This window comes from Parus major, chromosome 18 (genome assembly GCF_001522545.3).
Source record: "Parus major isolate Abel chromosome 18, Parus_major1.1, whole genome shotgun sequence".
NCBI classification, from domain to species: domain Eukaryota; kingdom Metazoa; phylum Chordata; class Aves; order Passeriformes; family Paridae; genus Parus; species Parus major.
In genome coordinates this window covers 7,401,257-7,429,178 of record NC_031786.1, presented here as the reverse complement: position 1 = coordinate 7,429,178, position 27,922 = coordinate 7,401,257, and the positions used below count along the sequence as shown (strand labels likewise).

The window sequence follows — 27,922 nt, the reverse complement described above, 5'->3', positions numbered from 1 at the left end:
CCCATCATGAAGTTTTCTCTCCATTGTACTTTAAAATGGTCACAAACATTCAAAGAACTTAGCAGCACAAGATGTCTTGTTTCTCATAACTCAGAGAAGGGTTTCTGCTAAGATAAGGACCTTGGTGGAAGATTTTGAGGGGTTCTGGTTGTTTGGGATTTTTTATTTAATATCCCTTAAGATTTTAGCAGTACCTGCAGAAAACTATAAATTTTAATTATTTTTAAAAAATGTTTTTATAAATAGTTCTCTTCCTTATCTCAACTTGCTAACATAGATTCTACCTAATTAAATTAACACAACAGAAATAAATACACATCATGAATTAGGAAGGAAGTCCACAGTTGTAGAAATTCTCAGTCCATGCATCCAGGTATCAAAATGAAAACCAACTGGCAAGACAAAATACAGATATATTTATATGAGATTCATTAAAGACTAATTTGTAGCAGCTTATTTGGCACTCAGTTGTCAAGAAAAGCAGTTTTCATTTCCTGTTTAGCATTTGTTTGAAAAACTTGAGGATGTGATATGTCAAGATATTAAACATTAATAACACCCTGAAAGAACGAGGGGGAGAAAATGAAAGACAACTTTTTAATAAACCAAAGCAACTTCATGTATAATTTTGCTTATAAAAATGAAAACTCTAATATAAAACAATCCCACAGATAAAGCAGAAGCTTTATTTTCAAATCCCTCTTAATTTAATAGTGAGCTCCTAATTCAGATTAAGATGAAATTGTTGAAAGGCCACTGAGGTGAAATGAAGGGGGTGCAGCCTCATGGTTGGTAAATGCTGAATAACAGATCAAGAGATGGAATCATAAATGGATGTCAGTGTTACTGTTCTTTATATTGGTACACCACAAATTTCAACCAAATGAGCAACTGTGTACATTGGAGAGGATTTTTCACCTCTTGGCATATTAAAGAAATATGAATAAATGAAAAGCAATCATATGTCATCAGCAGCCTGAATAACTGAGGCCTCTCTCTTCAGATCAAATGTCAAAAGCAATACTTATTAATAGTAAAAAAGAATAGCTATCCATGATGCAGCTTGGAGAATGTAATGATTTCTTGTAAAATTTGTCACAGAGCAATAATACTTCCCTTTAATGACCCTATAAATAGTTCTGAGCAGCATTCTAAGATTATCTGATTCTGAGTCAGACCAGAAGAGAGGAAAAGAATAAAAAGTAAAGCATCAGATTCACAGAGGTACTGAAAATCCACCAGTCCTTGTTAATTAGTATCCCTCTGAGTGGGTTTCAAAATGCTTTTTGAAACTACATAAACTTAGCACTTTTAATTTCTGATAAAATAGTTTATATAATTCTTATATGGCAAATGAACATCACAAAAGTTCATAATTAAAAGGGATCAATTTAAAAAGCAACCTCATGAGAGCCATAACCTACTTACAATTAAATGACATTGTTTAAAAAGCACTTACAAGTTACTTATCACCATAAGACCCAAAAGTCATTTTTTTCCCCTAAATACAGTGTAAGAAAAAAATGCTCCTTGTGAACCTTCAAGTCTTTCTGCTCTCATTAATGTGATGGGGAAAACAGGGCCCCAAAAGGGTTTGGAGGAAAAAAAAAAGCTCTTTATCCGTTTTGGTACTCTGGAGAAAATACAAATGTGTAGCAACAGGAGAATTTTAATCACTGGCAGCATCCTTTAATCCACACCTTTGTAGTGCTCAGTATATAAAAATCATATGCTTCAAATTGCAGGTGTGGGTGAGAGAGAGGCTTTGCAGTGCTGCTGGTCCCATTAATCACATATTGATTGAACACTGAATGCTTTTTCAGGCTGCCTGACAAATTGGAATGGCTCTGGTAACCCCTCACTCAAATACATGTTCTGCCTCATTTTCTTTTACATCATTCATTAAATCTCCTGGGAATACACACAAAGCTCTCTCTCCTGGCTGTCCTCACAGATTTCTCAGCCTGCTGGATGCTCAGGTGCCCTCCAATCCCTCCATTAACACCTTGCTGATCTCACAGCAAAAAAACCTGCTGTGAATTTAAAAATCCCTTTCTCTATCCCTGTTAAAAAAGGTCCCCCTGGGCTGTGTGGCTGTGCAGAAGGAGGGCTGTGCTCCACAGGAGTTGTGACACTGCTCCTGGACAGCAGAAGTGACAGCAAATGTCACAGGAGATGCCACCCTCCCTCCCCAGGGTCATCCTTGGGAGCTCCTACACGGTCACAACACGTAACCAGCTGAGTCTTTTTTAGCTTGTCTTCAAAGAGAAGACATTAACATTCTCACTGGGCAGAAGAGAAGGTTGGTGAACGGTAATTTTCTAAAAACAGCTCCATGGAGTGTCTAAAATCACCTTCTCAGTGTTCCATGCCTGCTCTCTGCCCACCAGACAAACACAACTGCAACAACTTCAGAGTTTTATGTCAGCAGATAAAGTCAAGGTGAGCTGCAGTCACTGCCTGCTACATCATCTATAACAGTTCTGGATTAAAATTTAGTTATATGCCAGTAACCTTGCTTTCCTATTTGGTGGAGTAAGATTACAGTTCAATTTTCCCAAAACAGACCGAATAAATCAATTTAGGACAAGTGTTTCAGGTTATGCAGTAGAAGAAACGCTGCAATATTATTCTGACAGTTCACATCCTGAGACTATTTATATTTTTAAAAGTTTTCTTAGTGCTCCCATCACAGATTTTCATGATTTTATGAGGAAAATGCCACTGAACTCAAAAGAACTACTTGGGATTCTGGGAGGGAAGCCATGGATTGTGGTCCTCCATGGATTATGGTCCTTCATAAAGCACTACCCTGAGGAAGGTTCAGCACCTTTCCCAACACAGTTCAGCTCTGAGATGCTGAGCCAGGAGCTGTTTTCCACCATCAATATTTCACAGGCCTTGGGATTCCATCCTTAAGATGGCCAAGGGTGATTTCTTCAAATTCTTGTAGAATCTATCATGTCACACTAGAACCTGATGGACTTCCTTATAAAAAAAAATTAAAACCACCAAACTCAAAAAAGCCCAAAAAAACCCCAAAAAAACCAACCCAAGTAAACAAAAAAACCCCATGGATCTGACAACTTAATCACATGAAATAGATTAATAAACAAATGGTTGGGAAACAAGGAGCTGAGGGATACAGAATAAGGCAACATTTCCCACAGAAATACTTCCTCACATCTAATTGTTGAAAAATTCAATGCCAAATTGATTTCTCAGCTGTGCAGACACGATCTGCAATATAATCTACCTTATAAAAATATCATCCATTCAATACAGGAATTCAAATGTCTGCAGAACTTGAATATAGGAAAAATAATTTAAGGGACAAAACCCCCAACTAATTCTGTAGTGCATGGTAGAGTGAAATTAGGCAATTACATTCTGAAAGGGACATCTCAGAAGAGAATTGTTCAATACATGGGTCCCTACATTTCCTTCCATTTCCAATACCAGATTTTTAACAACACAATACCACGCTCAGATGATCAAAGCAAGGAAAAAAAAAGCCTTTCAAACGTGACTTTTTTTTTTTCCCTCCTGCTTCACATTCAACAGGACTGAAGCAGCAGCTTCCTCCATCTCAACCTCTGCAGAAACTCGATCTCTTTCACCTTTTCCCACCCAAAAACCGTGTTTGTGCTGCTCCTCCTGGCAGGGCAGGCCTGGCACGGGGATCAGATGCTGCTGTAGTCTGAGCCACGGGCAGCAAGGGCTGCTGCTGCTCCCCACTCCACGGTGAAGAAGGTGATTGTCCCAAAGAAGCCCACCAGCACCATGATCAGCAGCTGCCACTGCAGCAGGAAATAGTTGCTGTAGAAATAAGCAACCGCAGCACAGATGGACTGAGAGGAAACACAAAGTGGGAAGATTATCAGTGGAGATTTCCAGGCTGGTGCTGCTACAGAAGGATTATCAAACTGACATAGACACAGTTCAACATGAAGCTCTCAGAATGGTTTTGTAGTAGACAGGGAATCTTAAGGCTTCATTATACCTCAACATATGTCTCAGTGTGTCCCACAACAGATTTAGTTTTTACTTGTTATTTAAACAGCACTCAACTGTAGGAAATGAACACCAAACTCCAAAGTGTTTGTAGCATTGCAAGCTGGTATCTCAAACTGGTGAAAAACACTACCAAAATCTCTGGTATTTCAAACCACTTTGTCTAGAAACATAGACAAAGCACTAAGATCATAGCCCTGGAAACTGTTTCCAGCCTCACAAAATTATTTTACACCAAAACTCAGGATGAAAAAATTTGCAGAAACATTTTTCTCAGCTCATTAAAAAGCCCAACCCAGTATTTCAGTAATATCCCAGCAATCCTACTTCCAAAAGGTTGTGTTGGGCAATACCTGAACAAACTTAAAGATGGCAAAGGCAGGAGCACTGTCCTCTGAGTACAGGAATCCCAAAATACTGAGGAGCTGGGTGTTGAAGCAGCTGTCCCCCAGCCCCAGCAGGAAGCTGCAGAGCATGGCCACTTCTTTGCTGAAGGAGAAAGGAATTCCAGTTTAAAAGCCATTCATTCAAACAGCTCACACATCTATGAACTGTTTCTGGCAGACTTATTTGGAAACTGCAAATGGAAGAAAGTTATCACACTTTTAATTTCCCTAGGAAAGAACTGGGAATGCCTGACTTGGCAAAAGGAGTCATTTCATCAGCTTTAATTTCTTGAATGCCACGACTTCTGGTACTGTTACCTGCAGTCAATTCTACACTGAATTAGAATCTCTAAAATAACTCATTTTAGTGCTTGGAGCCACAAAACCCACACAGCACTGATTAAAAGCTGAGGCACGTGGTGAGTTCACAAAATCTGCAGGAATGTTACAGAAATACCAATTCATCTGGCAGAAAAATACTCCAGGTAAGACCAGTCACCTGCACAGGCACAAATGCTTAGAATTGCAAGTCAGCAGCTGGGTCTGCAAAACTGACAGTACAGGATTTTCACACCAATTGGTAAAAATACAGCCCAAAACAAAGTTGTAATGATGAGGTAAGAAAGCTTTTTATATTCTTCCCCCAAACACTGAGTGCTCTAAGTGCCTGCAGTCAAACCAAGTGGAATTTGATAATAAGCACTGGGAGACTTTGGAAATCAGTGCACCAGGGCAAGGCTGGTGCTCCCTGATGTAAAACTGAGCCCAAGACTGTTTTAAAATAAACTGAACTCTCAACACTTACTAAAATAGATGCTGGTCTTGCTATTGTGCTACATGTCAGAAACATCAGCTGTAAAGTGACACAACTGCTATTATTCATCATTTTATTCTTATGCCACTCAAGTTCCTAAATTGGTTGCACACTGGTGGAATATCTACCTTTAATAAAAACAGAATTCCTGAGAGCTTTTTCTAGGGAGTTAGTCACTACACAGAAAAAAACTTCAAGAAATTTTCTGCAGAGAAAGAAGCTCTTTATGCACATCCTGAGTTACAGCAGCCAAAGGCAAGAAATCCCACGTACCTTGGAATCATATAAGCAACTTTATCTGTTCCTTCCATAGGAGCAATGGGGGCATCATTTGGCATGTTGAAAAAAATTAAATAAAAGGCTATGAAGTGGACAAGGATGCCCAGCATCACCACTGGGTTCCTGCCAGAGCGAATCTTCTTGCTCAGCAAGCCAAAGATTCCTCCCCCTGCAGGAGAAAAAAGGGGAGAGAATTGAATCAGAAGTGAAGGTTGAAATACTGACAATTTAAATTATAAACGTTCCCACATTGGGTAAGAAAGAGTGACTGCCATGCAAACAGCCCCAAGGAAAATGGGGCAGGAGATTGATCTGATGAACATATTTCACCTTTTGGCAGGTGTTTAACCAGCAGCCAGTTTCCCTCAGTATTGCAACAGCATTAAGTGAAAATGGACAGCCTTGTGATCAGCTCTTAGCTGCAAAAACATGCAACTCAGTGGATCTGAGCTGCTAATGAACAGTGGTTTTTTGTTAAACACCTCAGTACTTGAGTCTACAGAAAAAAGAAATATTTACTTAGTTAATATTACCTGTATCCAAATTTATTCAAATATCACATCTCATTTAACACAAGCAAACCTTTTAAAGAAAGAAATCCTTAGTGTAAGCATTTATTCAAAAATTTAAGAATTATATCACTCAAGAAGTAATAAAAATGCAAACATAATAGTATTTCAAAACAACATTTAAAATTGCAAAATGGTGTCAATTCCCTAATAACATTCCAGCCTAGTGCTTCTCACATTTGAAATCTGTGTATTCCTCCACATTAATCCAAAGAAAATGCAGAATATTAGAACTGGTCTACATCCACTTTACACAGTGTAAGGTATAATTCACAGTGCAGTAAAGAACCACAGTGCCAAATATATTGCTACTATTTAATTTTGTGTTCACATCATTATTGCTAGAAGTTCAAAACACACTACTTATTAAACACAAAAATATACCATTTTGAATAACCACATCACACTAATCCTTTTTGTTGTCGAAAAATAACAAATTTAGACTCACCCAAGATTTCTCCAACACCAATAAAAATACCAGAGAGACCAATCAGGCTTTTCTCTTCACTGCCAAACCTATTCACAGCACCAATGCACGTTCCATACACTCCAGAAAAGAATGTTAACACCAAACCTTGGAAGGAAACCAAACAGAGATGCAACAATCATGGAAAAAATCTTCATAGCTAAAGGCTGTTTCCCCCTCAGGTATCTTTCAAATCATGTATTTAAATGAGATGTGGGTAATAAAAGCAAAGAGGGAATTTTAAACTGTGTAATTATTATAATCTTCTATACCAGCTCCCAAAAGCCACATCAGAAAAGTGTCACTAATTGGTGTCACAGGCACACAGGTTCAGTGCTGCCACTCTTGACACAACACCTATATATAGTTTATATTTCTGCTTCTCAAGAACTCTGGAATTGCTTCAAATGAAAAATGCCACGTGAAATAACACAAAGCAAACGAAGAAATAAAGCACAATTACATTCAAGTTATGACTTCCCTAAAAGTCCCTGCAGCCCCAAATACCAATAAGGAGATAAGAATCCTATAATGAACTTTTTTATACATACACAATGAATTTAAGCTGAGAAAGAACAACTGCTATTTGTTTTAAATCCTCTTTCTTTTTTTCTATTGCCATTAGGGTGAGGAAAGGTGACACCACTGACCCAGCTAACACAAGCAATCATTAGTATAAAAATACCAACACAATAAAAAAATGTATTTAAAACGATGAAAACAGAGAAAAATAGCTTAAAATAAATCTTTCTAATTTATATCCTTTGCTTTTTGGCTACAACAAATGCTGGTACAGCACACCCTGCCTGGATGAACTGCATGGCTTCAAAATCAGGGGTGCACTTGGAGCACCTTAACCTGATCAGTAATTTTGGAATAAAAGCCCTTTTTGGACTTAGGGAATTTTCCATTTTCCTGCAGAAAGTAGCAACACCAGCCCAGATCCAGAAGATGGCAGCAGATATTTTTTCACCAGTCTAGACTGATTTATTTTTATGCCACCTGTAAACCCAAATTTCAGGATATTCAGGCAAAACCTATCTGACTCCCTTCTCTTGTTACCTTGCTCCACATTCCCATCCCCAGAGGGATTCATGTGAATTAATCTGGGTTAACACAACACTGGAGATGCTGTGAAATAATTTCTATCTCAGATTAGTGGCTGGAGCAACCCAACTGCAGAGCTACTCTTGCTACTTCTCTACCAGGAGCTTCTATAAATGTTTATATTTTGTTCACATCTAAGTTTTTCTTTTCACATAACAATAATTTTTCCTAATGGTGCCTCAGGTTCTGAAAGTGCATCTATTTTATTAAAAAACCTCTAATTTGATCATGAGCAAAACTACATCTGAAGCCAAGTGAGGAGCAAGAAATACCCTCAAAACAACTCAAAGTTTTATAGGGTTTCTTTGGTGGAAGAATCATTTATATGGCAAAAATATATTTATATTTTACAACTCATACATTGGTCCAAGGTTGGCATTAACTACAAGTTACTAAAAAGAGTGAGCCCTTGCCACAGAATAGAAATAATAGAAAATCCTATTGATAAAAACAGTTGAAAATGGCTAAGCTGGTTCACAATAGAGCCAAGAATAAAATGAAGAGCATTAGCAATCTCCAATGCCTTAATGAAGATGTGATTTACAAACATTCCTTTAATTCAAATGCAATACAACTGCATTAAACAATCTCCAACCTATTGATGGCACAATATCAAATCCCATAAAAGCTCTGTAAATTTTGCCTCTCGCTTTGGGACCCAGAACTTCACAGAACCAGCAGCTGCAGATTTGGCTGCACGCCTTCTCCTGTACAGAAACACTCCCCAGGACACAGAAACATCATGAGTAACCCAAGATTAATTAAAATATCCAAATAATGTTTGCAGAGATACAGGTTAAAATTCCAGTCTGGGGTTAAAATTCCAAAAAAATAGACTGCTACTGCCCCATAGTGAAACTCTGCTGGCTTCATACCTGTGTAGGCTGTGGTAACACTGAGAAGCAGCATCTCCTTGGTGAAGCTCAGTGTAATAGATTTCTCTGTAAAGAAATAATAAAGAAAATTAATAAAACTTCTGAGACTACCACTAAAATAATCTACACTTACTTTTGCTCTTTGCTTAAAGCAAAAATTGGTTATTATACGAAGTGTATATTAAAGTTTTATTTACTGTTTATTACAGCAGAGTGCTAAATAAACCAACCCCAACCTGCCATCTAGAAGAAATGTGCCATCTAAAAATTGTATTTTTTAAGAAATGCAGTGGGGGAAATATCAAAGAGGAGATACAAAGTTTTCAATTATCAGACAATTTTCTGCTCTCTGTATTTTTGTAATCTCAGTTAATGGCAACTGTATCCTGAAAGGATAAATAGATTTTCAATGAAGATCCCCACATCCTCACAACAAACTTAACAGTCTCAGGCAGAACACATCAAGCTTCAAAGGGAACTGCAGATGTTTCAGTTCTAAATTGTTAACTGGTAACAACTGGTGACAAAATCAAACAACCTATGGCTTCTTTTTATCTTCATACGTTTGTTGATTTTTATTTTTCAATCTCCCTGCCTTTCCCAAGCAGTAACCTGCTCCTTTTGTGTTCATCTCTACAAGGATGCTGTTGTAAAGCAGTTTGGATCTGAAATCACATCAAAGGAGGAACACTCCAGGTCTCTCCTGGACTACTCAGGTATGTGATTGAAGTGGTTTGTACACGATCACATCATCAGCACAAACACAGAGAGCTGGCAAGCAGATGCCAGGCTTTGCTGAAGCAATTCTTATGTGAAATTGTACTTACTGAAGGCAGCCACTGCTCTCATCATTTTGTTTCCTGCAGACCTGGGTAAACAAATTACTTGGTTAAAATGGAAGAGGATAACCACCCTTTATTGCTGTGCTGGAAGGCACCTTCATTTTTCAAACCTTCTGTACATTTTCTAGCCCTGCACTATAAACTGAAATATGCCAATGTATTTTTAAAAGTTTCTGAGATCTGAAGTAACCACAAAATCTCTTTGCTGCCTGCACTACTGAATGCTTGCTTAACAGAATCCTTCTTTTGAGCATTTTTAGCTTTCAACATTTTTTTCACAGGCATGCTCACTGATGTTTTTTTCTAACATTTTCATTGTTGTTTAAATAAAGCAAAAATATTTAAGCTGATGCCTCAGGCAAAACTGAGCTGAATCTGTGTAACTGTGCATTTCTAATGTATTTATCAGGGTGGCATATATATTTAGAGAGGATAGAAAATACGTGTTCCATTTTGTAAAACAACCTATAAAAAAGGAATATTTTCTGTTCATTTCAGCCTTTCAAATGGGCTGATGAGGGCAAGATAAAACATTAAAGTGTTTAATAATAAATAAGAAGAGATGAAGGGTATCTTTTGCAAGGCATTTACTTATCATAGGAAAAATTTCACATGCAGTACTGAACTTCACCCTTGGGAATATACCAGATCAAGAACATTATTTCTTATATATTCTCATTGTTAAAATACAGACATTTTGCTATTAAATCTGTGACTCCACCAGGTTGTTGATAACATTCATGTTTCCAGCACAGAGGGGAATGCACAGTGTTCCTCTGCGGAGCAGGAGCACGAACGAGGAGATGTGAAAATATGTTATTGCCATCAACACTTACGAGCTCTCCCCCAGGATTTCATTAGTGGAATCATCATCCCCTGGAGCTTTTGTGTCCTCTTTTTTCCTAATCAGAAAGAACAGAACTGTGCCCACAAGACTGATAACAGTCAGAGCAATGAAGACAGTCCTGCGATCGCTCTCTGTGGAAAAACAAACAAGAGCCATAACCAGATGTGCAGAAGAGATTCAAACCAATCCAGCTACCTTCAAACAACTAACACACACATGCTACAGTGTTTAACACACACTAATGTTCTAGCTTACCTTCCACATGGAGCTGCTGGCAAACTCCTGTCTCAGTTTTATGGTGCTAATAAAATATCGGCAAATTAAAGAGGTCCCTCGCATTCTCTGCCATGCAAAGGCTATGACCAAGGAGCAGCCAATTAAAGGAAGTGCATAAATCATTAGCAGAAGAAAGCACATCTTTGAAGACTTATATTATTCAGAGTGGACATAAACTGCCCCAAACCCCCTTCAGATTTCTAAGAGAATCTCAGCATCAGAACCATGAGCACTAGGACATCATAAACTATAAGCTGGGAAACTACAAAGGCATTAAAACTACCAAAACCTCAGAAACTGCCACAGCAGCTGGAGAGAGAAACTGCTAAACAAGTTGGTTATTGCAGCAGAGCACAGACACATCTAACACAAAAGCCACTCCCATTTCCCAGTATTAAGCAGGGAAAAAAAGCCAGTAACAGCAATCAGTTGTGATTGAACTAATGCATGACCCTGCAGATATTACCTCTGCTTCTATTTAATTCCCCCACTTAGCTCAACAGCAACTGCAAACTTGTCCTAAAAATAACTTGTGTATTATCCACACATCCAAAAAGAGAAGGTGTGCTTCACAGCCTGAAATTCATGTGCTATTTTTATATTTTTATTTTCTATTTTCTTATTTTATATTAATATTATATTTTACATTGATATTTATATTAATTTTATATTTTATATAGCTAGTAAAATAAGATTTTACATTTAAACGCTGTTAGGGTTTGATATAAATTTTTCTAATAAAGAGGAATCTCAAGACATTTAAGATGGAGGGAAGTGTAATTGCAGAATTGCCTCATTGCTCTATTCTGTGGTTAGCAGAGCAGTGAAGTTTGGAATGCACAGAATTTGAGACACCCCCAGGTTCAAAGTGTCTCAAATATTACCAATAACACTTAAACCTTTGTGTTACAGGTGAGGGAATGCAGAAATTGACCTTGAAATTTAGCCAGTGTTTCATTACCAAACCTGTATCTGTGGAGAACCTGAAAAGATGGAGCTAACAGAAACAAGAAGTGAACTGTTCCTTCTGCTCTGTTATTTCTGAAGCCTGATAATTATCATTTAAAAGTCAACATCTTATTCCTGATTGACTAGAACAGAATTAAGTCATCTGTTAAAGGTTAAAAGAATTGACCATTCTAGTAGATATTTAACACTAGGACTAAATAAGGAAAATTATCAGTAATTGTAGAACAGGAAAATCAAACTTACCTGTTCACAGAGCACTGGCTTCCCAGCAGCACTCATTTTAGGTTATTAAAATCTATTTTTCACCACTTTTCTAAGTGAATCCCTCTGCACTTACTTTGCCTGACTTAAATATTTGACAGAAATCTTTGCTTTAAAACCAGAATATCGACACTGTCTAGCTCAAGGACATGAACAGTCCACTGTTCTCCAGTTCCTGCTCTTTGCCAGTCTAGCACAACATCAAATGGAAAAGAATACAGCATTAATTACAATCCCATCAGGAAGTTCATCTCATAAACTATACCAAGAAAGAGAGTCCTTTCTCCACTCTCCCAGCAGTGTGGCCTCATCTCAGCCTCTGTCTGCTTTGTGCCAGCACAATTAATGCAAACAGGAAGTAACTTGAGATGGATTCCCTTTATTTTCCTTTATTTCATAGCTTTATCTATCTCAAATATAATTTAGAAGAACACTCTACACCAGGAGGTTACCTTGGAATAAGATAGTGTGTATAATACATAAATATATTATATTATATATAATATTACTCATACAGCCAGAACACCTTCCCCTCAAATAAGTGTATTTTGACACAGATGTGTCTGCACAGGGAAAATCCCAGAGTAGCCATTGTGGAAAATCTCCAAGAAGAGACTATCTACAATAAACTGGGAATAAAAACAAATTAAAAAAAAAAAAAATTAAAAAAAAAAGTCTTTTTTTGTATAAGCTTCCTGTCATTTTGGAGTTCATAACTTCATCTGTTAATTCATGCTACTCTATTTACAGGTTTGCCATATAAACAAGCAGTACCCACCTGATATGTGAGTTTTTCCTTGCCAAGCGAGGTATATATACAGATTTCCAAAAATCAAGCTGGAAACAAAAAGAACAAAGTTGAACAATACATTCTATGAAAAAATTAGGGTTGTAGCACCACAGTAGTATATTCTATACAAAAAAAAAAACATAAATCCCACATCTGTGCAAACATGAAAGAAATAAAGATGGGTTACTCCCCATGTCAGCTGCTTCTACATAAAAATCAAACAAATTTGAGGATTCTGCCCCAAAATGCTGGCTATTCATTTTCATCAATCAAGACACAAGGTGGTGGCAAAAATGAGGAAATCTGCACCTAAGTTGCTTCTAATTTTGGAAGGGTATAGGTTAGAAAGCTGACACATTTCTGGAGGAGATTTTGTAACACTTCCTTTGCAGGGTCATGTGTCTTGTCTGAAGTATTGCTTCAGCTCAAGGAAATTCTGTGCCTAACTACCATTTCCCAATATACAGTCATTCTGAATGAATGAATGAATGAATGATTTAAAATAGTTTTAGAGCAAGTTTTCCTCTTATTAACCCATGTATTTTACTGACTGTAAAACACACAATCAGCTGGTTTGTGGAAATTGCTACTCTGACAACAAACTGAGGGGTTAATTCTGGAACTGAAAACTTTAGAAGCATGTCCCTGGTTCAGGCTGACATTCTCCAAGCCCAGGATCCCATCCCCACAGCAATATTAGCAATGCAGGCTCAACAGCCTAAGCATTTCTGCAATTCATTCTCCTGGTTATCTCCTAGATTTATATTCTAGGAGAATATTCAGAACTGCTGCATTAGAGGTGGTAGAAGGATCTCTCTTCAGGAACCATTTGTGCAGCTATCTCCAAAACATGAATTTGCTTGATTCCTTTCAATCCTGTTCACACCATCCAACTCTACACACTCCCATGGCTGCAAGCTCCAAGAGTTTAATCACCCACTCTACAAAAACACCCCAGCTCCAGCACAGCAGCATTTGGTGAGCAACAGTTCCACACTCATCTCCCCTGCTGCCCTCATTTTAGCACATTGGTATAAACCTCTTCAGCTGCTGTTCCTGCACATCCTTTTCAGTCTCTCTTCAAGCCATCAGCTCTGTCTTCTTGCATATTTTTCATTATTTTTCTCTGTATCTTAATTGCATTACACTCTCATGAGAGGCATTAGCTATATCTGCACAAAACACTTTATGGCCACAACACAGCATTCACTGCCTTGTTCTCACTGCCCTTCCTGATGCTGAGCCTTTTGTTGATTTTTTTTTAGTCCAGCAGCATGCAGTTTAATATCAGAAAGCTATCAAAAACAAGATCTCTTTTCTGGCTTCTGACTGCCAGGTCCAATTTCAGTATCTTCACCATGGCAGAAACAGCTTCTCCCTCAAAAAAGGACAGAAATTGTCAGAGCCCTCCACAACCAACAAGACTGCTGTTACATCCCTCAAATGCTCCCCTAACAGAAATGTATTTTTTTAGCAGCTCAAGAGCTGAGACTGCAATATTCAACTTTATTTCATTGCCTGTTCTGTAGTGTACAACATCAATAAAAATGTTGCTTCCATGTCTCCTTCCCACTGACTGCAGTGTCCCAGGGGAGCATTTTTTGATAAAGTCTCCCACTTATAAAAAGATGTAAAAAGCAGAATATGTACACAACCAAAAAACCAAACAAACAAAAAACCAAAACAAACAAACAAATGAAGCTTACCTGAACTGTAGGAGTGCCCAAAATATTCCACTGTTCCTTCCAATGGTGTTTTCATCAGAATTTTCAGTCAAGCAATTTCCCTGGGCTGTCCAGAGGACTGAAACAGACAGAATATACAGCTCAGGAAATAAAAATATTTTACAAGTATATTCAGATCTCATAAAAAACAGTCAGCAGAGTGAGAACAATGCTTACCAGCAGCTGCAATGCCAATAAGCACAGAGGCAGTGTAGAAAGCCCATGTAGCTGGCTGGATAAAGACTGCAATGTATAGGCTAGAACAGAACAGATCAGTTCATTCAATACCAACCTAAAGTAGACAATGCTCTTTTAACAATCAGATACCTCTCTTAGGTGCTCCTAAATCAGCTACTTTCTCCTAAGGGATTTTGAAAAAACAGGCTGTATGTGAAAAATCTTTTTACCCTTCTAAGCACGTAGAATTTTTTTATATAGTTATTAATTTGAGAGCATAACCTCAATTCCACAGTCAGCAAAGTCTGGAAATGCTGTGGAAAAAAATGTGCTGTTTCCAGGAGGCTGAAATACTCTGCAGTTACACACCTGCAGTATCTCTGTGAGAGGCTTTTCTTAGCCAGTACAATTTCATGTATGGCACAGGAGCCTTAGATGTGAAAAAAATTAAATATTTCCAAGGAAGCAGGCAAAACCTTAAAATTAATACTTACCTATAAAACACACCACTAACAACCATGGAGAACTGAGGTCCCACTATTGCAACCAGCGAAGGTGATATAAGATTTGATGCAGACAGTACTCCATAAATAATGGACATGCTACAAAAATAAAAAACAAATACAATTTATACTTAAAATAAAATATAGGCTACCACTGCAATTGATTTAAGAGTGATCAGTGCATTTCAAAATATCCAGTTAAGTGTATACATAACAGCAAAACTTTGATGGTCAAACATTTCCCTGCTTTCTTCTGTTCCCTTCACCCATGGCACTCCACGTGGGAATACAGGAGTGTACAGTATTCCCTGGATTGCTGAGCAGAGTCCCAAACTATTGCAGGCAATGACATCTTATAATTTACAGTGTGCATTGGTCAAACTACCTGAACAGCAGTTATTGTGTTTTGTAACCTCTACATCTAGAGGGGAACGTTCTAGAACCTCATTTACCTGCCAGTGAGGTTTTCATCTTCTGTCAAATATACTACAGAAATTTTACAGACATATTTTGTGCCAGTGGCATTTTTAGTTTGAATTAAGACAGTAAACCCTTCAAAGGAGCAATCAGGTTTTCCTACATGACAGATTAATTTGGCATGGAAAAGGTCCCTGATCGTGCCTGACGAGTTTGACTCTGCCAGTGCAACCAAGAGAATGTTTTTTTGTGGCTTTGCTTCTCTTTCTGACTGCTCCTTTCACATTTATGTTGTATTTCCTGAGAGCTGATCCACACCACCTGTCCTACACAAACACAGTGCACAAAGGCAAACAACCAAGGCCTGAGCTAGCAGTTTTGTTTATTTTTGAAGTTCCACCTTCTTCATGTCCTAAGGTAAAACCCTGAGAATGTGATGACAGTGGGTTTTTCCCCTACAAAGAAAACATGCAAACCAGATATGTAGTTCAACTGGAAATAATTCAGAGCAGACCTGTGAGAAGCCTGTTTTAAACTGCTTTAAGCATGTCAATAAATTGTGAAGTTGGCAGAACACTGCAATCTCTTGAGTGTCTCTCTACTGGATGAAACTGTAACTAAGTTCACCCTGCAAGGAGCAAAGTAAGAAGAAAATCTGTGTAATTACCTCGTGTAGCCACTGCCATGAAAGTCTGTGTTGTTTAAATTGGTGATAACAGTTTGCTGTGAGGAGAAGATCATACATTGTAATATGTTAAAATTTATCTTGTATTTGAGAACACCTGCATCGGTTGGAAGTCAGTAACAAACATAAGAATTATTCATTAACAGACACTACAAAATACTTAAAAGAATTTAAAATGTTAATTACAACTCACACCACTTCCACAACAAAGGTGCAGGAGATACTTGGAAGGGAAACATCTATGTTTAAAGAAGAAATTAGTACTTTATTATTAAATCATGATTTCATAAGAGACCTAAAATACTTGACAAAACTTTTGTTTCACTTAACACCTCTCTTACGTAGATAGGTATAACAATCTTAATTTTAAAAGTGGGGGAAAAAAAGGAGAAGTTTCAGAATAATCTTAACTTGACCTAACTATGAATCCCTGATAAGAGTTTCCATTATTTTCAGCTTCCTGTTATTTCTCTGCTCCTTTTTTTCCCCTTGAATCAGCTTTGGTGATCATGAGACCACATAGTTGGTTGGACTGGCAGGCAGATCTGACTGAAAGTCACCTGTAAAGACTTTTATGACAATGAATTACATGATTGTGTGTCACAAAGTCCAATTCAGTGAGGTGCTGAATTCATTGCAGAATTTCTGACATTGTTTGGCTTCACTTCAGAGCTCACAGAAAGTATCACACTGCACTAGGACTCACAAAAACCACCCCAAGAAGATATTTCTATAATGCAGTGAAGAACATTTCACTGTCTGAACCCAGTAAGACCTGTGGGCTCTAGAGGGATGTTGAAATCTAACTGCCCTGAAGGAACAGAACTAATAATACTGAAAGCAGCTCAGGAAGTTAAAGGGCTAAACCTGGCACTAGCAGGAGTCTAAAAATTTAAATAGTAACAGTAAATTTGGATTATGCTGTGCTCAATTTTTGCTGTGCAAAGAGATAGTAAATAGCAAATAACTCCTTCAGCTGGAAGGTGACTTGGCAGTTTAGCAGTTGTAGAAATCTATTTGTCAGGTGTTATCCTCATACTCCCCCTCAATATCTAGTTTCTTAGATTATGAAAATCTAGTCAATAATAGCATGGTTAATAATAACTTAGGCAAATATTTTGAAAGGGACTATACAGAATATAGAATTATACAAGGTTCAGTGTAATTGCACTGTCCAACATCACAAGTGTCAAAGCAGATACTATTTTAAAGTTCAAATATTTTATAAGATTAATTTTCTGCTTTCTAAGCAATCAGGCTCAGTTTTATATGTAGCTATGCTATCTTAAAGAAATAACCTGCTGAATTATTTGGTTAAACACATTCATCTACTTAAAACTAAATCAAAAGACGATAAACGTCAAAGTATCTTGCACATTAGAAAATCCCAAATAAAGCAACATTAGAGCACACAAAAGACAAGCCAGGATAAATAACTGAAATGGAAACACGGAACATTTTTAAAGTCACTCCTACCGCGATATTTCCACAGGACTGGAAAGCAGTGAATATAAACATAAATGAGACTCCCAAAATAATGATGTTGAAAAGCTTTTTCCCTTCCGAAGACATTTTGTATATTCTTCCCAAGTCCTCAGCTTCAGTCTGGAAAAACTCTTTTTTTTTCTTTTAAAAGTTTCCTCTTAACCTCTGTTAAAAAAGCAAAAGCAAAAAGAATAAAAGTAATTGAAAGTAATTATTACTTAGGGCTACTTATTAGCTGCTAGAAAATATCAATTAATCAAGAGTCCTGGTAACCCTTTAAATAAAGTGCAACAAAATCGGTAACTTGGAAAATAAAAAAAATTAAAAAAAAGATCTGGTAGAAAAGGTAAAGCCCAAGATTTCTTCTCCCTGTTCCCATGAATTACCAAGGCTGACTGCAGTGTGTTATTTCATGACATCCCTTTTCCCAAAGGAGCAGCTTTCCCAACACCGAGCAGGTTTAATCGCCTCAGCTTCTCGGCATTGTTGAAATCAGAATTGTGTTCCTCGGCCTCTCAATCACCTGAGGAAGGAAAGAGGAGCCACCCGCACATTTCCATGTCCTGCACAGGAAATAAAGAACATTTCAGTGTCTCGATCAGCTGACCCAGCCCTGAAAGCACTTGTGCACTATGGGAAATGCAGTTTTGTCAGAGCAACCTTGTCCAATTTAAAGCGGTGGAAATCTCCCTTTAATCTCTCCCTTTAAATAATGTCATTTCTACCAAAAGTGTAGTTTCTAGGGACTGAATAGCACCTGGCAAGATTAAAAAAAAAAACAACAAAAATACAAAAAACACACAAAAAAACCCTGACAAGCCAAACCAAAAAGTAAAAACCTCACACAACTGCAGAATCATGGAATTACAGAATGGTTTTGCTTGAAAAGGACCTTAAAGTCCATCTTGTCCCACCCCTGCCATGGGCAGGGACATATTCTACTAGAAAATGTTGCTCCAAGCCCCCTCCACCTTGAACACCTCTAGGGATGGAAGTGATACCATTAACCTTTTATTTCAGTGTTTCTAAATAAAAAATTTAAGATCAATTGATCTTCGAGTCATGAAGAGCTCTGTTAAAACATCATCAAAACTGGGAGAGGATCAGACATTGACCAAAAGGCCACTTTTTCCAGCCTTTGTTTATTCTGGGATTGGAGAATTCAATTAAATCAGTTCTACTTTAATGCTGGCCAGAAGGATAAAGGAAGAAATGCAGAATTGATTGAAGTAAATGACAAATCACCACATTTTACCTCTGCTGTATACACTAAAGGGTTTAAAGGAACAGGTCTCAAAGGGAGAAAAGGATTTTAGGCCAGGAGTTAGACAGGCTGTTTGAGAGAGTTTAGACTAGATCTGAAATGAGTTTGGCTTAATGAACCTAATCACCTTCCATGATTAAACAACTGCATGGATGGATGAGGGGAGGGCAGTGGCATAGGAAACTTCCTCTGTCATTTTAGGGAAATCTCTGTAAAGATAAACTTCAAATTTCTCCTTTGAAAAAGGGTTCCAACAGATGAAACATTGAATTTTTTAATCAAAACTCTCTGGTGAAAAAATATGTGATAAATGGAGATGATTCGTGCTAACTAAACTGTAACTATTTGGAAAGTTATTATTATAAAGCAATAAAGGGAATTAGGGTTACAAGGCAGATGGACCCCTTTGCAGATGTCACATGTTAAAAAAAATATAGGCTACAGGATGTAGTTTGAAGGTAAGTAATGTCTTAAGACAAAATCGACCTTGAGATGGACAAAGCTGGAACAACTTCAAGCATAGGGTCTGAAATGATGGTTTTATCTTTGAAATGCAAGACTAATTAGTGGAATATAATGCTTACTTACATAACAACGCTTATTAAGCACGTGCAACTTGTAAGGTTATCCAGAGGACAACGAGGATGAGTGTAAGCCTTCATCCAAAGACCACCAAAAGAAGAATGAAGACCCTCTAGCAACAAGTGAGGCATGTGCCGTGAGGAATAGTGACATAGAGTTCAAGAATTGAAAGTAGGAGGAGACTTACAGGAAACATTAATGAGTATGTATAAGCATATAGTATAAAAGTTCAGTTTGAATTGCTTTGTTTGGTAGGGTGAGAAGCCCTCTCTGTACCCCGGTCGGTTTTACTTATGTTTTAATCATAATTACTGGCAAATTATATATATACACATATATCTGAATATATTCACTAAATTGTATTCTTTTACTAATTTGTATTCATTTATACCAAATTGCTATTGAATTCACTAAATTGTATTCATTTTTAATCAAATTGCTGTTAACTCAATAGACCTAGTTGTCTAATTTCATTCATAAAAAATAGAACAAACATGAAGCAATACAAAATGTCAAAGCAGTACCAGTTTATTTGATTCTAAAGTAATTTGTAGCAGGAAACAAACTGTTGCTTCTGGATTTGTATCCATGTCACTGTTTATTTTTATAGTTCTTCGGTGTAAAGAAAAACCGAAACAAATACAATTATAGTAAAATTAAGAATTTTAATTCTAATACTGAAATAATTTTTCACATCAATACTGTCATTGGATTAAACAGATCAGTAGAAAACAGTCTCTATTCTTTTTTTAACATAGTGTTATGGAACAGCCAGGTAGAAACTTTAACATTGTTTTGAGATGAGAACCAGGTATTACAGTTCAGGAGTTTGGGCTTTTTTTTGCTGCCTGAGGTGACAGAGCAACAACTTTTGGGGTGGGGGAGCAGCTTTCACAGAATTCCCTGGACTCTGAAAGTTGCCTGTCACCCTTACACGAGGGCTGTGCAAATCTCCCACGTTCCTGCCACAGCACGAACTTGCAGAGCAGGCCGATGTCAGGATATTTTAGTATTTCCCTGCTCGGCTCCCGCAGGCACCGAGGAGCCGGCGGGGACCGCCTGGGCTGCGGCGCGGATCCATCGTGGCCCACCCAGAGCCGGCGGGGCCGAGGAGGCTTCCCCGGGCCCCGCTGCCCGCAGGGATGAAGGAGAGACCGCGGAGAGCCCGCTCCGGGCTGCCCGGCCCCTCACAGCCGGCACAGGCAGCGGGCAGGAAAGGCACCGAGCTCTCACAGCAGCTGCTCCGGGAGACCCGCTCTCGCAGAACCCGCGCCGAGCGCCGGTTCCCTCACGGAACCTCGGCCCCGTTCCCCTCACGGTTCTCCCCTCCGCGTCCGCCATTTTAAACCGTCCCCGCCCGCCCGCGCCGCAAGCGATTCACTTCACCATCGCTTTTTTTTCCCGCGGCGGGATTTGTTGCCCCTCTCCCTCCCTCCCCCGCCACTGCTTTGTCCTAATTTATTTTTTTATTATTATTTATTGTTATTGCTATTGTTTGGGGCTTTTTTACGGTTTCCAACACACATTGTTCAAAAATTTCCCCGCCTCCATCGAGCCCTTCCGGGTCACAGCGGCGGCGTTTTAACAGCCACTTTCCCACCGCAGGGCGAATTATTAATTTAGAGAGGAATTCCCCGCGCTCCCTCCGGGACCACCTCGGGGGAAAGGAGGAAAAAGGGATCGGGGGTCGCTCCCGCGGCGCGGCGGGCGGGGCGGTGCCGCATTCTCTTCCGGGGCGCCGCCGGCCATTTTGTGGCGTTAAGCCGCGCGCGCGGGCGGTTCCCCCTCATTTCCTCGTCGCGGCGGGACGGGGCGGCCGCTCCTGGCGCTTCGCTCCGGCCTCTGGCCGCCCCTCGGACCCTGAGGTGGGTGCTGCTCCCTGCGGACCCCGCGGCTTTCCCCTATGTGCTGGAGCTTTCCTCCTTTTTAGATTCGTCCTGCGGTGTGAGGCGCGTCGCCCTCAGGGCCGCGCCGGCTGCTGACTCCCTTCAACCCCTCAGGTTTATTCTCTTCGGCCGCCGCTGCCCCTCAGGGGCTTCTGCCCACCATGAGCTACGGCCGCCCGCCGCCCGATGTGGAGGGCATGACGTCCCTCAAGGTGGACAACCTGACATACCGCACATCCCCGGACACCCTCCGGAGGGTCTTTGAGAAGTACGGCCGCGTGGGAGACGTCTACATCCCCCGGGACCGCTACACCAAGGAGAGCCGCGGCTTCGCCTTCGTGCGCTTCCACGACAAGCGGGACGCGGAGGACGCGATGGACGCGATGGACGGGGCGGTGCTGGACGGCCGGGAGCTCCGCGTGCAGATGGCCCGCTACGGCCGCCCGCCCGACTCGCACCACAGCCGCCGCGGGCCGCCGCCCCGCCGGTACAGCAGCAGCGGCTACGGCCGCCGCAGCCGCAGGTGAGCGCCGCGGAACGGGCAACGGAGTTTGGGAAGTAAATGAGATGAACCTTCGCGGTGCGCCTGTGCAGTAGGATTAGTTTGTTTTCATGTTGGTTGCCTAGAGAGGTAGTGAGGTTTCCGTCGCTGAACCGTATGGGCACAGAGTTGAGCCATGTGCTCTAGGCCAACCCTGCTTAAGCAGGGAGGTTGGAGTGGATGACCCACTGTTACCCCTTCCAACCGGACCGATTCTGGGATTCTGTGTCCTTTTCCTAGTGAGTTTCGCGGCGGGGCTGGGAGGAGGAAGGGGTGGTTTACTAGAGGTTTGCTAGCAAAGGCACGTGGGGTTCTCTCGGAGTGGAAGGGTTTCGCTCTGTAGTAGACTTAGCCCCCGGCCACTCGCTCTGAACAATGGCGCCCTCCTAAAACTCATTTTCTTGCCCACGTGCGTCCTGTTCCGCCTTCCCTGGTCCCGCAGCACTGGCTCCTGTCCTTGCGTCACCCGTGAGCAGCTTCTAACGCGCCTTTTTTTTTTCCCCTTCTACGTTTTTCTCCTGGTATGTTTTAGCCCTAGAAGACGTCGTCGCAGCCGATCTAGAAGCAGGAGCCGCTCTAGGTCCCGCAGTCGGTCCCGCTACAGTCGATCCAAATCCCGGTCTCGCACACGCTCTCGGTCTCGGTCCACCTCCAAGTCCAGGTCTGCCAGGAGGTCCAAGTCAAAGTCCTCATCTGTCTCCAGATCCCGGTCCAGGTCAAGATCCCGGTCCAGGTCTAGAAGCCCTCCCCCTGCCTCAAAGAGGGAATCCAACTCTAGATCCAGGTCTAAGAGCCCTCCCAAGTCTCCGGAAGAAGAAGGAGCTGTATCCTCCTAGGAACATGGTAATGTACCTCGGGATCAGCACAGGATGCATGTTACTTTATTAGAGCACTTAGGTGGGGTGTTGGGTAGTTCTTGGAACATTAATAGCCTGAACCAAGTGAATCCTAGTGGGGCACATGGTTAGTTGTTGGTTTTGTTTGTTTTTTTTTTCTTGAGCAGTGTTTTTTTGGTTATTGATTTAGGGAAATAATTACTGAAGGGTTTTCTACGGAGATTTTTTTTTTTAAACAGAGAAAATGTTTTATTGCAAGATTAATGCCTTGGTTTTAATAAAATATTGTATGAGACGCAACCTATGATGAAAATGACTATTTCTTACTGTATTTATCCAACATCTGCATTTTCCCCTTTAAAGCTGCGGTCTCCTGTTTGCTAAAAGAATATTGGCCAGTATTGCAGATTTTAACTGATTTGGCTGATCCTCCAGGGACCAGTTTCTGTGGGCGTGTGTTGGAGCAGGTTTGTCTTACACTGTTAAAGATACACTATCCTTTTAGAACGGAAGATCGGTTCAGTGGCCGTTGTAATGACTGGAGGTAATAACTGTCCTAGAAAAGTGGCAAATTCCTTGGCACGAGAAAACCACGGAAACTAGTTTTTCCTCAAGTCGACATCTTGAAGAGGCATCTAAGGATACACCGGGTGGGGAAAGGATAGTGTGTCTTTAACCCTTCAAATTGTTTGGTCCTGTTTTTTAAAAGGAAAGGGCCTGAGCTAGCTCTGGAGTTAGATAATTGTAGCAAAATTAGTCACATTTTCGGTTTTGAATGCTAATTAGAGCTTAGTTAATTCTTTATGAAAAAGTATTAGTTTTGTAACTTTTATAGAACTCTGAATAATTGACTGTTGAACAGGCTGAATTGAAGTTAATGGTGGCTTGATCTACAGCCTGGTGCTTATTCTCCTTTGTAACTAAGTATTTTGACCGAACCTTACATTTGGCCTCCGAAGTAAAGCAACACACGGGGGGAGGTGGAACACTGTGGAAATTTCTAAAATATAAATAAATTAGGCAAAGCCAGTTGAAACACAACTAGAAGTATCACTGAAGTCATCCAGACCCAAAATAGACAAGGTAGAAACCCAGCTGAACTTTTCTCTCTTCAAACCTAGATGCTTCAGCTAAATGAGAACCCAGATAAAGGACGCCTTTGGGGGGAAAAGATCGCTTGAGTCTTCAGCCCATTGGAGAGACCCTGGCCGTGCAACCAGCTGTTGAAAAGGTTATTTTGTAACATTTTGTCTAACTTTTTACTTGTTTAAGTTGCGCCTCAAGTGGCAGATTTTACATTTTATGTGCCATTTTGTTGCTGTTATTCAAATTTCTTGTAATTTAGTGAAGTGAACGACTACCGATTTCATTATTGGCTTGGATATTTGAGGTAAAACTTCATTTTTGTTTATATAGTGCTGACTTCTATTGGAAATTAAAATTGATGGTAATTTGCTGCCTCCAGTTTCATACTGAGGAATCATGCAGCCACTATATGCTGATAGCTAACTGTCAAAAAGTACTCTCAATTTTATCTTGATCCCTTAAAATCTGCAAAACTTCAACTTGAAACTTACTGTAAATGCTTTTTTTAAAAAGAAAGAAAAACTTTGACTTAAAATAGCATCTTCAAATGCAAATTGGTAGAAATCTTTTCAGGTGACAGTTGATATTTGCAAGGATTGTTTTATCAGACTCAATTCTAATCTCTTCTCTTATGTATTTTTGTGCACTAGGCGCAGTTGTGTAGCAGTTGAGTAATGCTGGTTAGCTGTTAAGGTGGCGTGTTGCAGTGCAGAGTGCTTGGCTGTTTCCTGTTGTCTCCTGATTGCTCCTGTGTAACGATGCCTTGTCGTGCAGAAACAAATGGCTGTCCAGTTAATTAAAATGCCTGACAACTGCACTTCCAGTCACCCGGGCCTTGCGTAAAAAAAATGGAGCATACAGTGAGCACATCTAGCTGATGATATACACACCTTATTTTTTCCAGAATGGTAAAACTTACCAACCTACATATATGAACTTACATATGAGAATTGTAATGTTAAGCAAAAAAATGGTTCATTCCTTTGTAAGTACTGATTGGTGTATCTTTTGCTTAAGACATTCTGTACTATACCCACTGTCTCTGTAGTCAATATTAAACATTTTTTTCTGTGTTAACTTTTCTCAACTTAATGTCTTGGGTCAGCTTATTTTTAGCTTGAAAAGATTTCTGCAATTATACTGTCAATGTTTAACTTCTATATAGTAACTAAATGCATTCTACTGCTTATGAAACTTATCCACTGGGGTTGCTTTTAAATTACTGTGGGCAAACTTTAATTAGCATTGTTACTAACCCAATGTTGTGTGGCAAGTAGTAACACACCAAGCCACCAACACAGAACCAGCCAGGTCCTGAGATGGTGTTGTGGGAGGTCCACACTGGGCAGTACTAATAATTGCATTGCTGTGTGCTTGCCCTGGCTCACCAGGCTGCTGCTTGATGGGGGCTGATCTTTACAGTGATGATTTCTCTTGATTTGGTACCAAATGACTTGTAACTTCAAACATCCTGTGTCAAGGGTTATTGTAATGCTTTGTTTTATCTTATGCATGTATGTTAAATGGGAATGGAAACATCTGAACACTGGCAGTATGGCTTTGTTGAGGATTAAAAGTACTTTTCTACAAACTGAGGAGTTTGTATGTTCTAGGTTAGAGCAGACTCCACACACATTTACCACAGAGAGGCTGGCTTTTGTATGTGGATCTTTGGGAAGGATTCTCAGTCCTGGGAAAGGGATCTTATGGGGATGTTTTTTTATTTTAAGAGTGCAGTTGCCTTTTCATTGCTGAAGTTGTAGATTTAGGTTGGATCTTGTGGATTTCCAGGTTTAACTTTGTTGTGTAGTGGCTCACATGTTGGAACTGAGGCTCTGAAATATTTCACAGATTTGAGGGAAGAACAAAAATTTCTCAAAAGCCATAGCTGGAAAACCAAACAGCTTTATTTTTACAGTGCATGTTTTAAGAATTGCTGTTTCCCCAAAATATCCATGAGGTTTGCTGTAACCAGGACTGTTCTCTGCAGCTCTGTGCTACAGTGAACAGCTGACTATCACCTTGTACTGCAATCTAAAGTGGAATAAACAGAAGTGCCCTCTGACTGTGCTAGTGAGATGATCATCATTTCAATTGTGTGTCTTCCTGGCAGAGAGGAGCTGGCCAAGTGCTCTTTGTCTGCACCAAAGGAATGCAAGGGAACAGAGATGCTCTTCAGGTTCCATCTGTAGAGCAGAGCCTCGATAGACCAGTCAGCGCTGAGGGGAGGAAATATGTCACAGTATTGTCACAGTACAGCTGACCTGGACAAAGTAGGTCTGACCATAACACAAATCCAATTTGGCTAGTTCATACCTGAACATGTCCCTCCCCAGATAAGTTACAGGGGACCCTCAGCCAGCCCCATCCAAGCTGAGAAGTAAGCACACCTCCGGGCAGGGAGAGAGATCTCAGCCAATACCTGTCTAGCCCGGGAGATTTGATTTTGGTATTTAAGTGATTTCTGAATAATAAATGAGGCTGTTTGTCTCAGGAGCACCTGGATCTGGAGTTACGGAGTTTCCATCTCCCCTCCCACAACCAGGCGAAAACTTACAGAAACAATTGCAAACATAACCCAGGGTTATCACTGCTACAGTAACTCAAGCAGGTTGTCACCAAAATAGTCCAACACAGCTCGGTTTGTAACAGTTTTCTACTTAACGGCAAATTGGTGGTTCTTAGATTGTTCTCAGATTTTGTTACCTCCAGGCTTTACTGAGCAAGTATCCTGACTCAAACAGCTTTCCTGAGCCAGAGTGGTGGTGCCACAGAGGAGTTAATGCTCGTCCTTAACTTCGTTGAGTTAGATCTGTTGATAGTTAAGATCTGAGTTTTAAATATGTTTAAATATGTAAAAATTTACCTTCGGACTTGGTAAGTTGTCCAGAATTGAGCGTGTGGGTTCTTCTCCAGCAAGAAGTAAATTGTAGTTAAAATATCTTCAAAGTCTGTGTAGTTTGGGGAGATAAAGCAGTCTGGGTTAGTCTTTGGATTCCAGGTGTGCGGTAAATCTGCCTGGTTCTAGGAAATGGCAATTACAAATCAGTGCAAGCACAGTGTATCTGTAGGAGACACCCAAGCATGGCATGAAGGGCCTTAGTTATTTACTCCAACTTCTATTTCCACACCCTCAGGTGCATTTATGACAGCTCTAAACTGGAATTACCGCGGAGTAACAAGGTCAGTAGCGCAGTGCTGTCAGTAGCACCTGCTCTATTGACACTGTTCCCAGCACTACTTGGACATGAACTCAAAGATAGCTACACGCACTAACCTACCTTTGGGGTCAAAAAAGACATCTGAGCCTAAGATAATGTCTATGGGAGCAAGAGAGAGCAGCTCAGATGACACGCGGCCCCAGGTGAGGCCGAGGACGGGTACGTGGGGCAGGCGGTTCATGAGGCAGCTGCTGCGGCACCGCTGCAGGCAGTGGGGCAGCTCCTCGCTGTCCGACAGGATCACCTGGGCACCGCACCTGGCGGCCACCACGCCGGGGAGACTCACACCGGCACCGATCTGAAACCACAGCGTGTTCATGGAGACCGCGGGCGGAGCTTTACCCGCGGGTCACGAGAGGTACCGGGCGGGGAGCGGGCGGTACCTCCAGCACTCGTTTGCCGGGCAGGCTCCGCCTGTGCGCCCACAGGTATTGGGCCAGGACCACGGCGCAGGGCCACACGTACATGCCGTACTGCGAGTCCAGCACCTGCAAGACACGGGGCGAGGCGCTGTGCCGGGGTCCCGGGATCTCGCTGTTCCCCGTGGCCCGGCTGCCCCCGGTACCTCGGGCACGCGCACGACCAGCGCCTCCGGACCCTCCTCGAAACGGTACCGCCGCGCGCGCTGCCGCCGCGGCTCCGCCATCGGCCAATCGCGGGCGGACACGTATTGGCGCCAGGCCACGCCGACCAATCGGCGCCTCCTCCCGGCGTGACGTCACGCGGAGTGCCGCCGCGGGCGCTGATGGCGATGAGCTGCTCGCCCAGCCGCGGCCTCCCCCGGGGGTCGCGGTCAAACCGGGCCGCTCCCGCCCGCGCCGCTGCCCCGGCCGGGAGGGTCGAGCGCCTCCGCAGGTCGCTTCCTAGAGAAGGGAGAAAACCGGGTGACACGCGGTCGGCCCGCCTCTGTCAGGGGAGCAGCATGCACGCAGCGCGGGCCCGCCGCGGGAAGGGCAGCGGCGGCGGTGGGTTCCCGGGGCGGCCGCGGGGCTGCGCGGCCAAGGGCGCCCGGCGCCCGCG

At 41.1% G+C, this 27,922-nt stretch overlaps 3 protein-coding genes across 8 annotated transcripts in view; 1 reads left to right on the top strand and 2 right to left on the bottom strand.

Moving 5' to 3' along the window:
• MFSD11 (major facilitator superfamily domain containing 11) overlaps positions 1 to 18,072 on the bottom strand; it is a 33,669-nt gene extending 15,597 nt beyond the window's left edge. Inside the window, exons 1-14 of one of the 2 annotated variants that reach the window (XM_015645915.3) lie at positions 17,873 to 18,069; positions 17,478 to 17,651; positions 15,984 to 16,039; positions 14,891 to 14,998; positions 14,397 to 14,476; positions 14,202 to 14,298; positions 12,484 to 12,542; positions 10,189 to 10,330; positions 9,338 to 9,378; positions 8,511 to 8,576; positions 6,511 to 6,636; positions 5,488 to 5,662; positions 4,368 to 4,503; positions 139 to 3,851 (exon numbers count right to left, since the gene is read on the bottom strand). In XM_015645915.3, the coding sequence (XP_015501401.1) occupies positions 3,684 to 3,851; positions 4,368 to 4,503; positions 5,488 to 5,662; positions 6,511 to 6,636; positions 8,511 to 8,576; positions 9,338 to 9,378; positions 10,189 to 10,330; positions 12,484 to 12,542; positions 14,202 to 14,298; positions 14,397 to 14,476; positions 14,891 to 14,998; positions 15,984 to 16,039; positions 17,478 to 17,573 (1,350 nt within the window). In that variant the 5' untranslated portion in view covers positions 17,574 to 17,651; positions 17,873 to 18,069 and the 3' untranslated portion in view covers positions 139 to 3,683. Of the gene's footprint in view, positions 1 to 138; positions 3,852 to 4,367; positions 4,504 to 5,487; positions 5,663 to 6,510; positions 6,637 to 8,510; positions 8,577 to 9,337; positions 9,379 to 10,188; positions 10,331 to 12,483; positions 12,543 to 14,201; positions 14,299 to 14,396; positions 14,477 to 14,890; positions 14,999 to 15,983; positions 16,040 to 17,477; positions 17,652 to 17,872 lie in introns of those variants that run through there. The other variant, XM_015645914.3, reaches the window with a different exon arrangement.
• A 2,986-nt stretch (positions 18,073 to 21,058) lies between these two features.
• On the top strand, positions 21,059 to 25,272 carry SRSF2 (serine and arginine rich splicing factor 2). Of its 5 annotated transcripts, none has more exons than XR_001524476.3 (5): positions 21,059 to 21,197; positions 21,333 to 21,741; positions 22,292 to 22,602; positions 22,959 to 23,062; positions 23,717 to 25,272. XR_001524476.3 is itself a non-coding variant. In XM_015645802.3 (4 exons), the coding sequence occupies exons 2-3, from the start codon at positions 21,380 to 21,382 to the stop codon at positions 22,593 to 22,595; spliced, it is 666 nt and encodes a 221-aa protein (XP_015501288.1). In that variant the 5' UTR covers positions 21,059 to 21,197; positions 21,333 to 21,379; the 3' UTR covers positions 22,596 to 22,602; positions 22,959 to 25,272. The 5 variants fall into 5 exon arrangements, 2 of the variants coding, with proteins under 2 accessions (XP_015501288.1, XP_015501289.1); XR_001524477.2 differs by having other exon boundaries at positions 21,063 to 21,197; positions 22,292 to 23,062; positions 23,717 to 23,826; positions 24,332 to 25,272; XR_001524478.2 differs by lacking the exon at positions 22,959 to 23,062 and having other exon boundaries at positions 21,066 to 21,197; positions 23,717 to 23,826; positions 24,332 to 25,272.
• A 298-nt stretch (positions 25,273 to 25,570) lies between these two features.
• Positions 25,571 to 27,647, bottom strand: METTL23 (methyltransferase like 23). The gene is made up of 5 exons (XM_015645798.3): positions 27,468 to 27,647; positions 27,286 to 27,390; positions 26,963 to 27,200; positions 26,548 to 26,632; positions 25,571 to 25,900 (listed from the first exon to the last, which is right to left on the bottom strand). The coding sequence occupies exons 1-5, from the start codon at positions 27,546 to 27,548 to the stop codon at positions 25,699 to 25,701; spliced, it is 711 nt and encodes a 236-aa protein (XP_015501284.1). The 5' UTR covers positions 27,549 to 27,647; the 3' UTR covers positions 25,571 to 25,698.
• Positions 27,648 to 27,922: the final 275 nt, after the last annotated feature.

Excerpts from the sequence above, each read along its gene's own strand:
- METTL23 (XM_015645798.3), bottom strand. The coding sequence starts at position 27,548 with ATGGCGGAGCCGCGGCGGCAGCGCGCGCGGCGGTACCGTTTCGAGGAG. Across the intron at positions 27,201-27,285 it reads CCGGCAAACGAGTGCTGGAG|ATCGGTGCCGGTGTGAGTCT; the intron begins GTACCGCCCGCT and ends CTGTGGTTTCAG. Across the intron at positions 25,901-26,547 it reads ACAACTTACCAAGTCCGAAG|CGCTGACTGGTCTATCGAGG; the intron begins GTAAATTTTTAC and ends TCCTCCCCTCAG.
- SRSF2 (XM_015645802.3), top strand. The coding sequence starts at position 21,380 with ATGAGCTACGGCCGCCCGCCGCCCGATGTGGAGGGCATGACGTCCCTC. Across the intron at positions 21,742-22,291 it reads TACGGCCGCCGCAGCCGCAG|CCCTAGAAGACGTCGTCGCA; the intron begins GTGAGCGCCGCG and ends GGTATGTTTTAG.